This window comes from Borostomias antarcticus (assembly GCF_949987555.1).
Source record: "Borostomias antarcticus genome assembly, contig: scaffold_65, whole genome shotgun sequence".
NCBI classification, from domain to species: domain Eukaryota; kingdom Metazoa; phylum Chordata; class Actinopteri; order Stomiiformes; family Stomiidae; genus Borostomias; species Borostomias antarcticus.
In genome coordinates this window covers 58,224-74,393 of record NW_028176587.1, presented here as the reverse complement: position 1 = coordinate 74,393, position 16,170 = coordinate 58,224, and the positions used below count along the sequence as shown (strand labels likewise).

At 49.5% G+C, this 16,170-nt stretch overlaps 2 protein-coding genes across 2 annotated transcripts; one reads left to right on the top strand and one right to left on the bottom strand.

The window, feature by feature from the left end:
- Positions 1 to 316: 316 nt before the first annotated feature.
- Positions 317 to 1,714, bottom strand: LOC311328279 (S-adenosylmethionine sensor upstream of mTORC1-like; the record flags this gene model as incomplete). The annotated part of the gene is made up of 1 exon (XM_084462268.1): positions 317 to 1,714. The coding sequence occupies one exon, from the start codon at positions 1,712 to 1,714 to the stop codon at positions 860 to 862; it is 855 nt and encodes a 284-aa protein (XP_084318394.1). The 3' UTR covers positions 317 to 859.
- Positions 1,715 to 3,805: 2,091 nt separating this feature from the next.
- On the top strand, positions 3,806 to 15,958 carry LOC311328278 (E3 ubiquitin-protein ligase NEDD4-like; the record flags this gene model as incomplete). The annotated part of the gene is made up of 15 exons (XM_084462267.1): positions 3,806 to 3,914; positions 4,616 to 5,067; positions 5,657 to 5,812; positions 7,582 to 7,662; positions 9,695 to 9,814; positions 10,100 to 10,384; positions 10,529 to 10,606; positions 11,147 to 11,201; positions 11,322 to 11,380; positions 11,545 to 11,610; positions 11,869 to 12,098; positions 12,209 to 12,330; positions 15,484 to 15,554; positions 15,684 to 15,779; positions 15,881 to 15,958. 15 exons carry the CDS (start codon positions 3,806 to 3,808, stop codon positions 15,956 to 15,958), a joined length of 2,058 nt encoding a protein of 685 aa, XP_084318393.1.
- Between the last annotated feature and the right edge of the window lie 212 nt (positions 15,959 to 16,170).

Here is a 16,170-nt window from a genome sequence, read left to right as displayed (position 1 = left end):
CACACAAGCCCGCAGTTGGCGATCCGGAAGAGAGAGCCAGCTACCTGACTATCTCAAGCCCGTGAACGTGACTCCAACACCAGACAGGGTCACTGTAGAGCAGAGTACCCTCACCCCAAAATTAAACTAACCACCCTTGGGAGAGGTGGCCCAATATGCCCCTGTGGGATCAGGCCATATTCAGATCAGGCCATATTCAGATCTGGCCATATTCAGATCAGGCCATATTCAGATCAGGCCATATTCAGATCTGGCCATATTCAGATCTGGCCATATTCAGATCAGGCCATATTCAGATCAGGCCATATTGAGATCTGGCCATATTCAGATCAGGCCATATTCAGATCAGGCCATATTGAGATCTGGCCATATTCAGATCAGGCCATATTCAGATCTGGCGAGCCCGGGGCGTGACCCCCAGCGATGCTTAGACCACTACACCACCACGGACCCCATGGTTGTTTTCTGTTGGTAAGAGCATAACCTATTGGAATATGGGATGGGCATCAAGGAGCAGGCCAACTCTCTATCCTCAAGGGCATTCAGCGTCCAATTCTTTATTTCTTTATTTTTTTAAACCCTACACTGATTTTTAACAATACTGTAGGTGTGTGTGTATGTGTGTGTACGTGTACGTGCACTGCGAGTGTAACCATGTAAGATGGAGAAAAATAAACAACTGAATTCTGTAAACGTCTTCCTTCCACTCTGTGCAAATTGCATTGTTTTGTTAGGGTACGGGAGGAGTGTGAGAAGAATGCAGCAGGTTAATTTGGCAGCGCAGCAGTTAAGGGGGTGGACAGTGATGAGAAAGAGAGGGAGAGAGAGAGAGAGAGAGAGAGGGGGTCTACTATCGGATCTAGCTCTGCAGCAGGATGGGGTCCTCCAGCTCGTAGAAGGGCGCCGAGCTGCTCTGGCTCTCTCCGGAGTCAGAGTCGTAGGGCGTGTCGGGCAGCTCGGTGAAGCCCCACGCCAGCTGGTCGTCCTCAAAGTCGGAGCGCGGCTGCACGGGCACGTCGGCGTAGTCCTCCTCCTCGTGGGAGTGGAAGTCCTGAGGGATGTAGAGCATCTCTGGGTAGTTACGGCTCACCAGGTCGCTGGTGGTGGCCAGGGACACCTTGCGGAAGGCCAGCAGGTGCATGTGGGAGAACTTGACGTACTTATACCGCTTGAAGCCCAGCGACTCCACCGCCACGCGCCAGCTGCGCATCATGAGGGCGTGGCGGTTCTGGTGGGAGGAGTCGGGCGTGATGATGAGGAGCAGGCCGTGCAGCTCCAGCAGCTCGTGGGCCTTCTTGCAGCAGATCCAGCGCTGGTAGGGCGAGGGGAAGTAGGAGAGGAGCAGGGAGAAGACCGCCACGTGGAAAAGCCGGGCGGGCAGGGCGTCGATGGGGCTGTGCAGCTGGCGCAGGAAGGCCTCCACCGCGTCGCCGGCCAGCTGCAGGGGCTGCTGGAGCTGGAGGTTGAGGAAGTCGCACTTGTACACGCTCTCAACCGCAGGCACTATGTCAATACCGACTGTGAGGAACTCGTCAAACTTCAAGAAGGGGTTAAAACAACTTCCCACGTCGAGCAGGCGTATTTTGCCTAGCTGAGGGATCAAACTCGGGATGATGCAGTATGGTGGGGCACTTAAAGCTGCTGCGGTCAAGGCCATGGCCAGCCTGGCACTTTTCTCATCCTTCTCCCACATTCTCTTCATACCGCCGTCCATAAATAAAAATTGGCCCCACGTTGGGCGCCAATTTTTATGTAACGGTCTGTTCCTCAAACGTGATAGGTTGGGCGCCAGCCAGGGCAGGGGAACCCTGGCAATATTTATAGTTTGTCTGAGTCCCAGGCTATTACACAGGATGCATGTATTGTACTTCACATGAACCCTCAGCAAGCTTATAAAGAATAACACATAAACACCATGGCACCCGTTTCATACATATATTCTGACCCACACCCGGCAACAACTGAAACACAATCCAACTCCCACCAGCAGGTGGCAATGTCCCAGAAGTCCAACAGTGCAAACAATGTCCCAAGATTCCACCAGCATGTGGCACCACCCCCAAGTCCTTGAATATCGCACCACACGGAAGTCCTTTATCCAGTCCACTCTGGCGTGGTAAACAACAGTAGAATAGTCACAGTTCAATAATACAATCACAGCGCTATTCGTGGGTCCATCCGTTCACCCACGCACAAACACCCCCAGTATTCCACAAGTGCGGCAGAGATCAATCCCGGCCCAAAACGGTAATTCCTACAATCAGAGCCACCGCACAAAGAAATAAACGGATCAAACTCACTTAAAGTTAGGCTGCGGATGACGTCACCCCCCCCTTTTTCCCTCGAATGCGGAAGACCGGAGGAGCCGCAACGGCCCGTGTCTCCCCCCTCGAAATCCACCGAAGGAATAAACAATGATCCTCCAAAATAGTATTCCAATTGAGGTTATGGGGAACATAAACCTTCCCTAGGCTTCCTCCTGCTGACGAGGCTACAATCCACCGCGCAATCGACTGGGGTTCCGAGTTAGGACTCTTGTTCGTCAGACGAAGGTAAGGCTCTGTGCACACCCTTTTCGCTACCATACGACTGACTCCATCTTCCAATTTCCCGGCTAGCTATACCTACTTCCCATTGGTAGGAGGCGGACCCCGGACTAACAGGTATACATATTCATGAGCCCAAACGGGAACGTGCTCCATGAACGGGAACGGGCAGAGCGCGTTACAACACACACACACACCTCCATCTCCCTGCTCCAATTGTTTTGTGTTCCCCGTCTCTGAACCCTGTAAACCTATCCTCCAAACACCACAAGTCACTTCCCCTTCTCTGCAGCCCACCTGGTCCGTTCAGCCTCATAGAACTCAGACTTTTGGAACTGCCTCCAGCTCATCTCCTTCTGCATGCCCTGTGGCTTGTACAGGGAGAACACTTTGGAGGGGCTGTAGATGTATTTCCCTGACACCCCGGGGAAGTCTGTATGAATATGAGGGCTGTTGAGTCCCTGTTTCAGTGGCTGGTGACAGAACCTGCACAGGCGGCCTGTTGGCAGCTGCACTTCTGCCTTCCTCTTTGCCCTCTCCTGTAGCACCTTCCTTGCCTCGGCCCCCCTCTCTTTTGCACCCTCCAGCTCCTGCTCAAAAAACGAAGACGCATAAAAGTTCTCAAAAGACATACGGGGTCGGTTAGGCCCTCGGCTGCATAGGTCTGAAAGACCTTTTTGGAGCAATAAAAGTATTTCACTGCTTCTGACTGATAGAAGAAATGAACTGAAGAGCCGTCACCTGCATAGCGTGACTTTGGCTGACCACAGGCTGAACAGTTCCTCGTCGTCTTCTTCTTCTGCGGTTGTTGTTGTTGTTTTTGCATGATCTCTGTCACAATCTGCTCCACAGCTGACCGGCTCAGTGACCGCTCCTGAGGGGGAGCTAACGGTGGAGGGTTGAGAGTTGCCGGAGGCATGGTTGTGACAGGCACACTGACCGTGAGGCTGCCTGTGGTCAAACTCTGCCACAGCTGCTGTGTCTCCAAAACCTTCTCCGGGCTGGTATTGAGGGCCGAGCTGGTGTTTTTTAATTTGGCCTGATGTTTTACATACCTGGAGATATGTTGCCATGTAGTGGGATGAAGGAGACTGTTGGGGTCAGTGCACGACCTATGGACCATGGCAGCATAGTCTGCATCCACTCGCTTCAGGATGTCTTTAGCTCCATGGTGCTTTGTCAGGAGCCCGTCGATGGCAGCTGTCATGGCTCCTGTCCAACGGCTATGGTCCAGGACTTGAATCCGGCCTCCTGTCTTGATGGGTCCAGTGCGGGCAGCCCGGGGAGAGGAGGATATGGGCAGCAGTGCTACCTCTGGCTGGGCAGGCCAGGGAGAGGAGGGTGTGGGCAGCAGTGCTACCTCTGGCAGTCCGTAAACAATAAAGAATAATATCAATATAATTGTTTTTTTTAATCAAACTTCATAGGAAACATTTTGTGATAATACTGTCATATGGCGTTATCATTACAACTACTTTTTACAGAAGAAATAAAATAATTGTAACAATAATTTTAATTTTGTTACATTTCTATTGTTAGTGGAAAGTATATACACATACAATTGTCATGAGATAAATTCTATTGAATGTGTCCAAGCCTGTTTTTTACTGTGAGGTCTGTATTAAGGATGGTAGGTGGGTAATTTAACTGACCTGTTTCCATCAAAGACAGAGTCTCTGCCTTAACTGTGGGAGAAGAAGTCCAGGGCTGGCAAATGAGGAAGTAGATCTTACTCTGCAGCTTCCCTCCACCAGGACAGGAAGGGACCTTAAGAGGTGTCTCTAGTGGGGTTGTCTCTAGTGGGGTTGTCTCTGGTGGGGTCGTCTCTGGTGGGGTCATTTAGTGGTGGGGGTGACTCTGGTGGGGGTGACTCTGGTGGGGTCATTTAGTGGTGGGGGTGACTCTGGTGGGGGTGACTCTGGTGGGGTTGTCTCTGGTGGGGTCATTTAGTGGTGGGGGTGACTCTGGTGGGGGTGACTCTGGTGGGGGTGTCTCTGGTGGGGGTGACTGGTGGGGGTGTCTCTGGTGGGGGTGACTCTGGTGGGGTCGTCTCTGGTGGGGTCATTTAGTGGTGGGGGTGACTCTGGTGGGGGTGACTCTGGTGGGGGTGTCTCTGGTGGGGGTGACTCTGGTGGGGGTGTCTCTGGTGGGGGTGACTCTGGTGGGGGTGTCTCTGGTGGGGGTGACTCTGGTGGGGGTGACTCTGGTGGGGGTGTCTCTGGTGGGGGTGACTCTGGTGGGGTTGACTCTGGTGGGGGTGTCTCTGGTGGGGGTGACTCTGGTGGGGGTGACTCTGGTGGGGGTGTCTCTGGTGGGGGTGACTCTGGTGGGGTTGACTCTGGTGGGGGTGACTCTGGTGGGGGTGTCTCTGGTGGGGTTGACTCTGGTGGGGGTGACTCTGGTGGGGGTGTCTCTGGTGGGGTTGACTCTGGTGGAGGTGTCTCTGGTGGGGGTGACTCTGGTGGGGTTGACTCTGGTGGGGGTGACTCTGGTGGGGGTGACTCTGGTGGGGTTGACTCTGGTGGGGCAGACTGGTGGGGGTGACTGGTGGGGGTGCAGCACGTCCCTTGGGAGACACGACCACCCCACCCAACCCCCCCCCCCCCCCCCCACCCCCGATAAGTGGCTGTCAGGAGTGTCAGGACGAGCGGCGCTCGCCAAGTACTGGATCAGGATGTTCCCCGAGTGCTAAAAAAAAAAGAAAAAGGTTGCCCCCTCCCCCATGAAGCCGTATCCTGTTTCACTGTAGTGTTCTAACTGTTCCATCTCCACTCACAGCCAGAACAACCTGTGGGGGGGGGGGGGGCGTTTCCTTCTTCCTGATAGCCAGGAACTCATAAAGAAGAAGGCGTCAGATACGTCAACTGGCTCGTGGCAGCACACACAGCGCATGAGATACAGATACTCTGACTGCCGGCTCCCAGCATAGCAGTTGTTCTGGGCAGAGCGAAAAAGGAAGTCTCTGACTCCTCTTCCCGTATAAGTTCCTTCGCCGCCGGGCAAGATGTAAACACAGGAAGCGTCAGGGGGGTCAGGGGTCGCGGTCCCGAGGAGCTCCACGTGTGACCGGACGGCGGTCGCTGCCTCTCCTGAGTGTTGTGTTCCTCCAGAGCTGGGAGATCATCACCGAGGATGACTCCACCCTGTACAACAGCCAGCGCTCGCCCCCCCCGCCCCACTCCCCCCTGGAGTTCCACTCCTTCTGCGAGGAGCTGAGCCGGCTGCAGGCGTCAGGGACCACGCCCTCTCGCCGAACCTCCCTCACGGTGATTGGTTTTCCCTACTCAGGGCCGCCGGCGTCCAGAGACGGGGAGATTCAGGGGGTAGTACCTGACGATGGACCGATCGCGTCGCAAACTATTGGGATGGACCACTCGGGCCGATACCGATCTGACCGTTTCTGCCAGCGGGGTCGTCCGATGACGATTCTGATAGCGATTCTGATAGCGACACCCGTGTGCTAGTTAAGATAATTTGGGGGAATGACTTTTTTTTTTTATCTGGCAAACCTGACTGATTGACTGACTGCATGCAGTGCAACTTGGCTTGCTTTGTCTAACATCAATGGTCTTATGAGCTGTGCCCTAACATTTGATAATCTTACTGGCTTTGCCTGGTTAAATAAAGTGACTTGTTTTTGTTTTGTTGAATCTCACTACCCAGCTCTGCGCCAAGACAACTCCTCACTGGAGAGAAATTCCCCACATGTTTTCTTTGTCTGACAAATGACAGGATACTGGCCAAGCACTAACCTCATATTTCCAACGAATATTGTCCAACTCCCATCTGTGACCGATGGATCGATCCATTCGTTAGAGTAACAGTGTCTACTTACAGCTGTATGGTTATGTAACGGAGCCATGCTCGCCATGGACGGAAAAGGAAAGCAACACTTCCCACTAATTAATAAACCATTGAAGTTGTACCTCGTAGTCATTTCCTGCCTCATTTCCCATCTGTAGCAAGCATTGCTCCATTACACAGTAGTACATGTTATAATGGTAGTCCTAATTCCACATGGTGGTTTGTAACGGTAGTTTGTGGAATGGTAGAATGTAATGGTGGTTTGTAGAATGTAGGTTGTAATGGTGGCTTGTAGAATGCTAGGTTGTAATGGTGGTTTGTAGAATGTAGGTTGTAATGGTGGCTTGTAGAATGTAGGTTGTAATGGTGGTTTGTAGAATGTAGGTTGTAATGGTGGTTTGTAGAATGCTAGGTTGTAATGGTGGTTTGTAGAATGTAGGTTGTAATGGTGGTTTGTAGAATGCTAGGTTGTAATGGTGGTTTGTAGAATGTAGGTTGTAATGGTGGCTTGTAGAATGCTAGGTTGTAATGGTGGTTTGTAGAATGCTAGGTTGTAATGGTGGTTTGTAGAATGCTAGGTGGTAATGGTGGTTTGTAGAATGCTAGGTGGTAATGGTGGTTTGTAGAATGCTAGGTGGTAATGGTGGTTTGAAGAATGCTAGGTTGTAATGGTGGTTTGTAGAATGCTAGGTGGTAATGGTGGTTTGTAGAATGCTAGGTTGTTATGGTGGTTTGTAGAATGCTAGGTGGTAATGGTGGTTTGTAGAATGCTAGGTTGTAATGGTGGTTTGTAGAATGCTAGGTTGTAATGGTGGTTTGTAGAATGCTAGGTGGTAATGGTGGTTTGTAGAATGCTAGGTTGTAATGGTGGTTTGTAGAATGCTAGGTGGTAATGGTGGTTTGTAGAATGCTAGGTTGTAATGGTGGTTTGTAGAATGCTAGGTGGTAATGGTGGTTTGTAGAATGCTAGGTTGTAATGGTGGTTTGTTGAATGCTAGGTGGTAATGGTGGTTTGTAGAATGCTAGGTGGTAATGGTGGTTTGTAGAATGCTAGGTTGTAATGGTGGTTTGCTGAATGCTAGGTGGTAATGGTGGTTTGTAGAATGCTAGGTGGTAATGGTGGTTTGTAGAATGCTAGGTTGTAATGGTGGTTTGTTGAATGCTAGGTGGTAATGGTGGTTAGTAGAATGCTAGGTGGTAATGGTGGTTTGTGCTCCTGTGTTCTCCTCAGCTGGCTGGTCACTCCAGTCACTCCAGCCGCAGAGGAAGTGCCCAGACTCTGATGGTGGAGGAGCACCCTGTCCATCCTGTGGTGTGTACAGTATCACACTAACCATCTGGCCTGTATGACAACAGCCCTGTGCCCCGCAAATGTGTTCCGTATGCAAATGTGTTGTGTATGCAAATTTGAACACTTTCAACTTCCCCCCCTTTGTCCCCCCCTGGCGTTTCAAAATGGTATTTTTCTTTGTGCCGCTGTCTCAAAAACGTCCCACATTTAGCTTGTACAATGCAATAGATGAAACTCTGCTTATCAACTCCTTGATCATCACAGAAGAGTGTCTTTCCCCACTGCTCAGTTTAGAGAGATACTGTAAGAAAGTTTGTTGTTTAGATGATTAGATTGAGTGAGGAACCTAGAACTCGGACTACTAGACTCACACACACACAGAAAGCGTGTCTCCCTCGCTCCGATACCACACGCAGGATGGTGGGGGGAAAGAGAGCGGGAAGGAGCCTGTTATGCTACAAAACCAGCAGGACGGTACTGAGTTTGGCACAACACACACATGAATGAATCAATCTCCCTGTGAACCACAGCCGGTGGCGTCCGGGGGAAGGTTGATCCTCTCTGAGGGCAGGCAGGTTCTGAATGAAGGCTCATGATCCTGGAGGAGAAAGAGCGCCATTTGTTATTGTTGACAAAAAAAAAACTAGCATCCAGAAACATAATTACCAAGTTATCTAATGTTAGATATGTATTTATTTTGTTCCAGAACCTAACATAGATGCATAGTTTTCTGACTGCTAGCTGGCATTAACAACATGCCAAATGCTACCCGCCAGCAGCCTGGCTTTGGTTGCGCAATGGATGACACACTTCCTTTGTATCTACCTACCCACCTACCTATCTACCTACCTACCTACCCACTCACCTACCTACCTACCTACCTACCTACCTACTTACATACCCACCTACCTACTTACCTACCTACCTACCTACCTACTTGCATACCTACCTACCTACCCACCCATCCACCTACCTACCTACCCACCCACCCACCTACCTACCTACCTACCTACCTACCTACCTACCTACCTACCTACCTACCTACTTACATACCTACCTACCTACCTACCTACCAACCTACCTACCTACCTACCTACCTATCTAAATCAAAAAAACTTGCCTGTGGTCACTTTAAGACCACTTCGGTTAAGCTTGTTGATGGCATGTAAGACTTAATTGACCTTCTGGTTAAATAACAGTTAAAAGAGAGAAAGTTTGCCTGACATTCTACTAAAGAGAAGGAGCAGCTCGGTGACGCTCAGCTCTCCTCTTGAGGCTGTGGTGATGCCGTGGGGAGCAGAGCGTCTGATCAAGGCTATAATAGTTTTGCTTTTTTCATTAGTTTTTATTTTTATATAATTTTAACTTTTTGTTTTCAATTTCAGTTTTTTTTTTTTTGGTTTATTTTTTAATTTTTTAAATGCTTAGTTTTAGTTTAGTTTTTATTAGTTTCAGTATTAGTATAAGTTTTATTTTATTTTTCTTCTGTCCTATTCTGGTAAGACTATCCTGATCTTGTGAGCTCACATTGTTCCATGTGAAACAAGCCATCTGGCACACGTCAGGTTACTTCTGCGCAGAGGCATAGCTAAAAAATTGAGGATAGATTTCATATCCACCCAAAATACTAGGCATGTATGAAATGAAAAAGACTAAAACTAAGGACATTTTCTGTATAATTTTAGTTTATTTTAGTGAGTTTTGTGAAAACACAATATAGTTTGTAAGTAGTTTTTTTGTTGTTGTAAAGCCCAGTTTTTATTTTTATTTCAGTTAACTAAAATGCTTTTTCACACCTAGTTCTTATTTTTTATTTTTTTTTATTTTTAGAGCTTTTATTATTAACTCTAATAACCTCGGGTCTGATGGTGTCTGTATGGAGGGTCTTTGTGTGTGTGTGTGTGTGTGTGTGTGTGTGTGTGTGTGTGTGTGTGTGTGTGTGTGTTTGTGTGTACACAGTATGTGTGTATGCGCGTGTGTATACAGTATGTGTGTGTGTGCGTGTGTGTGTATGACTGTCTGGGAGGTCTGATAGTGTATTTCTGTTGTGCAGCTACTGCCGACCTCTCTGGGTCTGCCTCCAGGCTGGGAGGAGAAGCAGGACAGTAAGGGACGACCCTACTTCGTCAACCACAACAGCAGAACCACCACCTGGACTAGACCACTCATACAGGCAGGCTGCTCACCCATTCTTCTCTCTCTTTCTCTCTCTCTGTCTATCTTGCTCTGTCTCTCTTCATCTCTCTGTCTCTCTCCATCTCTCTCTGTTTCTCTCTCTGTCTCTCTCCATCTCTGTGTGTGTGTGTCTCTCTCTCTCTGTCTGTCTCTCTCTCTCTATTGCTTTATATCCCTATGTCTCTCTGTCTGTCTCCACCTCTTTCTGTCTCTCTCTCTCTATTGCTTTATATCCCTATGTCTCTCTCTCTCAACACCATGTGTGTCTCCTTGATCTGACCAGATCACGTTGGAAGCAGCAGCAGCCCAGACTGTGTTGTCCCAGAGTCCCACCATTTACCAGCCCCCCCTGCTGTCCCCGGAGGGCTCCCCCCAGCACTCCCCCGGCCCCCAGCCCAGGCACTCCCCCGGGCCCCAGCCCCAACACTCCCCCGGCCCCCAACCTCAACACTCTCCCGGCCCCCAACCCCAGCACGAGTACGGCCTGATGCCGGCAGGCTGGGAGGTCCGCAGCGCGCCCAACGGAAGACCCTTCTTCATCGACCACAACACCAAGACCACCTCCTGGGTGAGCGAGAGAAACACACTCCACACACACACACACTCACACACCACCTCAGGAGACCGATTTGCTCCAGATCTTGGAATTTGCCATTTGGCCCAGTGTTCTTATTTGTGTGACTCACTTCCTGGTCTGTCTGGTGCTGAGCAGGAAGACCCCAGGTTGAAGATTCCGGTGCATATGAGGAAGAGACCTTCTCTGGGCCCCACTGACCTCGGCCCAATGCCGGTAAGTGCTCTGTTAACATTACATTACAGTCATTTAGCAGACGCTTTTATCCAAAGCGACTAACAATAATTGCATTTAACGTAGGAAAAGCCAATGTACAATCTACTACTTGCCAGAACTCACAAGTGCATCTCCTTTCTAAAACAAGTGACTAAGAGCATAATCTAGTGCTGAAGGCAAAGTGCAAGAATAGCAATCTAGCATCATACCAGGAAGTAATCAACAGTAGGCCACATTGTACTCCAAATGTGATTGCTGAAGTTGATAGACAGTAGATTGATAATGGATGAAATCATTATCATCAGCAGTAACGATACAAGACAACTTTATTCGTTATTTTTACAAAGATGCGATGTTATTTTGCTGCCTATACATATCGTTTACATGCTCAAGGGCACATTAGTGGTGTGTGGTGGAACAGAGAGTGACGTGTGTGTGCGTGTGTGCGTGTGTGTGTGTGTGTGTGTGCGTGTGCGCGTGTGTGTGTCCGTGCGTGCGTGTGTGTGTGCGTGCGTGTGACCCGTTTCTGCCCTGTGCCAGCCGGGCTGGGAGGAGAGAGTCCACAGCGATGGGAGGATATTCTACATAGATCACAGTACGTATCACATGCTCATCACATTCATATCACACAGCACCACAGATCATGAAGCAAACACTGATCCCTGTGTGAAGCTCACATGCTGCTCTTCTAAATAACTCTTCTGTGTTTCCCCAGACACCAAGACCACCCAGTGGGATGACCCCCGCTTGCAGAACTCCGCCATCACTGGACCAGTGAGTAACATCCTCTCCCCCTACTTCCTGTTGAGAGCTCTCATCAGGAACAGGAAGTCGGGACCTTTGTCCCGGTGGAGTCAGGGTCACCAGACTGCCCGTAGATATGCATAATTGATGTTGATTGATTTCTGGTCACGTGACGGCGTGCGTGTGCGTTCCAGGCCGTGCCTTACTCCAGGGACTACAAACAGAAGTATGAATACTTCCGCAAGAAGCTGAAGAAACCGGTAAGCAAGACGGACTGATTCTAGCTAACCGCCGCGCAAGTTCTAGAGTTACAGCTCACCTCACAAATAGATCAGGTTCACCATGTCAGAGCTCGGTCGCCTGATAAGGGTTTTATGTTTCTGACCTTGTGTGACTCCGGATGACTCAGCCGAATCCCTCTGAGCGCCTGTCGATATGCCCCGGGAGGGAGAAAGGCGGGGGTTTAGCACATTGAAACGCTCCCTCGCAAAGCCGTCATCACATGGCCTCTCTTCCAGGCCGACGTCCCCAACCGCTTCGAGATGAAGCTGCGCCGCAACGCCGTCCTGGAGGACTCGTACAGGCGCATCCTGTCCGTCAAGAGGGCCGACTTCCTGAAAGCCAGGCTGTGGGTGGAGTTCGAGGGGGAGAAGGGCCTGGACTACGGAGGCGTGGCCAGAGAATGGTTCTTCCTCATTTCCAAGGAGATGTTCAACCCTTATTATGGGCTGTTTGAGTACTCTGCCACGTGAGTGTCTCGTATGCCGTGCGCGTTTGAACGAGGGTGTCTGGTGAGGGTGGTCGCTGAGGGAGTTGAATATCTCCTCTTTTCTCACCTGTACCCCTCCGTTTCTGCAGGGATAACTACACTCTGCAGATCAACCCCAACTCTGGGCTGTGCAACGAGGACCATCTGTCCTACTTCAAGTTCATTGGCCGCGTGGCAGGCATGGCGGTGTACCACGGGAAGCTGCTGGATGGTGAGGCTGATGGCCATGCTAGTTCAGAGCCATGTGTCACCGCGACAGGACGTCACGTTTACTCCGCTCCCTAAAGGGACCCCAGGAAGATTAGCCGCGCCCACTAGTTGAAGGAAAACACATTCTTGCAAAATAGTGTATTTTTGGTTTCGTCCAACATTTTCTGTGATGGTATGTTTCGCTGTCACTGTTATCAAACAACTCCATACACGTCCTGCAAAAACTGGATCCTAGTTGGCTAACGACAAGCTGTTTCTACATGCTAGCCAGCTAGTCTTTACAGTATCTTAGTTGTTTGATGACAATAAGCATAAAATATGTGATCAATGACACCATAAACCTATCAGAAAGTGTATTGAGAGACACAAAAAATCAATCAGAGCAAAAATTCAAAAGACTCTAAAAGAGGATAATTTGCATTACAGTCAATGGCGAGGCCGTGGAGGTCTATAGAGCATATTCGGCTGTAGCATCATTCCCCCAAGGTTAGTTACAGAGATAACTTAACTTAATAGAGAGAGATGCAAGATGTTGACGTGTGTGTATGTTTAACCTCAGTTATGAAAGGTTTTGAACGTTTGGAATTAACTCACTTTAAAAACAATTTATCCGTTTTTATAGAAACGTGCTTATAGATAACCAATCAATTATTGATCTAATCATTCTGTTGAAGATGCTGCCTTTTGCTCTTCGCAAAGTTTACGAACATCTAGACAAAAAGAACAATTATTCCATTTGTAAATGGGATTTCTTAACTAATAGGCCGCAGGTGGTAAAGGTTAAGAGTTGTGTCTAACTGAGTAGTGGGACACCTCAAAGCTGTCTTCAGCCCATTATTGTATTCACTATTTACTCATGATTACACTGACAAATTCCAAAATAATGATATTGTTAAATTTGCAGATATCCATATTAACCCTTAAGGACCCGTGCTGAATTCAGAGCAGCATTGTGATGTTGGTGTGATCTTTCTCAAAATGTCATCAACTTGACACACACACTTACTCCAAAGTGATTGATATTTATGTTTGAAGGAAAATGACAGCTACATTTACAGTATATGCCATCAATAGTCAGTATCATATTCAGCTTTTAAATAGATCTTCACAGCTCTACTAAATTAGAAAAACGGTAAGGGTGCGCTCAGGTATGGACGACCTACACTTCACCACCTAACCACCAGAGGGCGATAGAGACGTGGTTTTGACAGGCTGAAAGGTCTCGAGGTAATCAAGAAGCAATACCAAACATGTCCCGCGCAGCCAAAACAACATATCTCCATGTGGGAAGGTCACAGACACGCGGGTTGGACTGGCAGAAAGGTCTCGATGTATCCAACATGTCTCGCTTGCAGCCAAAACAAAACATTGAGTGAAGCCAGCTCCCCATGTGGGGGCGCTAGACACAGGGTTTGGACTGAGGTGTGCAGGGGGAGAGCCCCGAGTGCACTGAACCGTCCCCCATCGGCTCCGACACAAGGGGGGGGGGGGGCCCACATAGCCAACCAAACACAGCCGCCCATTCACCTCCATTCATTTGGACTTGGGCTCAGGAGCCCAAATGTTAGTTTTAGATAGATGGATAGATAGACCACGACAGCTCCACCAGCACTGTGCACTAGGACATTAAGGTCATTATTTGGGCCAACAATGCTGTAAAAACACACTAAACTACAGTGATGGATTGTTTTGTCACTTTGTTCATCGAGGTCTTGGTTATGTAAGGGTGTCAAAGTAGTCGAGCAAATCTGAGATCTAAATAGAAAAAAAATATTTTTTGCAATTCTTCCTAACTCTAGTTCTCCTGGGGGAAGGCAACCAAACACAGACTAAAGGTGCTAGCACCTCATTAGCATATCAATAGAAGTGGCCAAGTTGAGAGAATAAGAGGTTTACTTTTTGTCTAATTAACCTAATTTCAGATTATTTACCAGTGCTCAAATGGGAACGGGACGATTCTAATGTCTCTGTGAATGTTATTGCTGCGTGTGTATGATAAAAGTAAAAGCTCTCAAAATCTCAAATCTTTAGAAAGAATTGTCAGCATAACCGATCTCATTACTGGTGCTGTTCTTCCATCTGTAGAGGACACAAGCAGGGCTCTGAGCAGAGCTGGGAACACGGTCAAGCAGGGCTCTGAGCAGAGCTGGGAACACGGTCAAGCAGGGCTCTGAGCAGAGCTGGGAACACGGTCAAGCAGGGCTCTGAGCAGAGCTGGGAACACGGTCAAGCAGGGCTCTGAGCACAGCTGGGAACACGGTCAAGCAGGGCTCTGAGCAGAGCTGGGAACACGGTCAAGCAGGGCTCTGAGCACAGCTGGGAACACGGTCAAGCAGGGCTCTGAGCAGAGCTGGGAACACGGTCAAGGCTCTGAGCAGAGCTGGGAACACGGTCAAGCAGGGCTCTGAGCACAGCTGGGAACACGGTCAAGCAGGGCTCTGAGCACAGCTGGGAACACGGTCAAGCAGGGCTCTGAGCACAGCTGGGAACACGGTCAAGCAGGGCTCTGAGCAGAGCTGGGAACACGGTCAAGCAGGGCTCTGAGCAGAGCTGGGAACACGGTCAAGCAGGGCTCTGAGCAGAGCTGGGAACACGGTCAAGCAGGGCTCTGAGCAGAGCTGGGAACACGGTCAAGCAGGGCTCTGAGCAGAGCTGGGAACACGGTCAAGCAGGGCTCTGAGCAGAGCTGGGAACACGGTCAAGCAGGGCTCTGAGCAGAGCTGGGAACACGGTCAAGCAGGGCTCTGAGCAGAGCTGGGAACACGGTCAAGGACACCTTGCAGCAGAGCCATTTGTATCTTTACCATCTAGAGGATGATATCAGTCCATTAGAGCCATTAGAGATGGCTGTTACCCCAGTACTGTATGGCTTTTGAATGATCACTAATATGTATATTATAATTCTAATATTTGAATGATATTGTTGAATAATCACCTTGTATATTATATTCTTATTCTAATATTTTATGGATCCATTTATTTTGTTTTAATGTAACTACTACTTCACTCTTATGGTCGTATGACAGTGAATTCCAATTTATATATCCATATATATAAAAATGGTAAATAAACGAAGTGTGTGTGTGTGTGTGTGTGTGTGTGTGTGTGTGTGTGTGTGTGTTTGTGTGTGTGCGTGTGTGTTCCTCCCCCCCAGCCTTCTTCATCCGGCCGTTCTACAAGATGATGCTGCAGAAGCCCATCACCCTGCAGGACATGGAATCTGTGGTGAGGGCGTCACTCTCAGATCAAACCTCTATTCACTTCACACATGGACGCGCTACCCACAGTCAATGAGACACACGTGGACATCTCACATGGTATCTAAGACAAGTGTTTCCTGTGTTGCGTCTCCAGGACAACGAGTACTTCAACTCTCTGAAGTGGATCCTGGAGAACGACCCTGCCGACCTGGACCTGAGGTTCACCAGCGACGAGGAGCTGTTCGGCCAGGTCAGGACAAGCCCCGCCCCACCCCGCGCTCGAGGAGGGCGCTGCTAGGTGGTTGTCAGGTGTCAGACGTGCTGATTGGTCCTCTCTCCTGTTCTGTCCAGACCCACCAGCACGAGCTGACCCCAGGCGGCACCGAGATCGTGGTTACCGACGAAAACAAGAAGGAGTACATCCAGTAAGTGTCCTAGCGCCCTCTGGTGGCCAGGGAGAAGACACACGCCTGCAGCAACCCGACACGTACAGCTGTTCCCCTAATCGCCAGCAGGGGGTGCACTAGTCACTAACTAACAAGGATTCCCCCAGTAGCGGCGAGCGAAGAGGGAAGAGCCCAGCGCCGAATCCCCGGGGGAGTGAATCCCCCGAGGGACATGTGGCGTACGGAAGTCCGCTC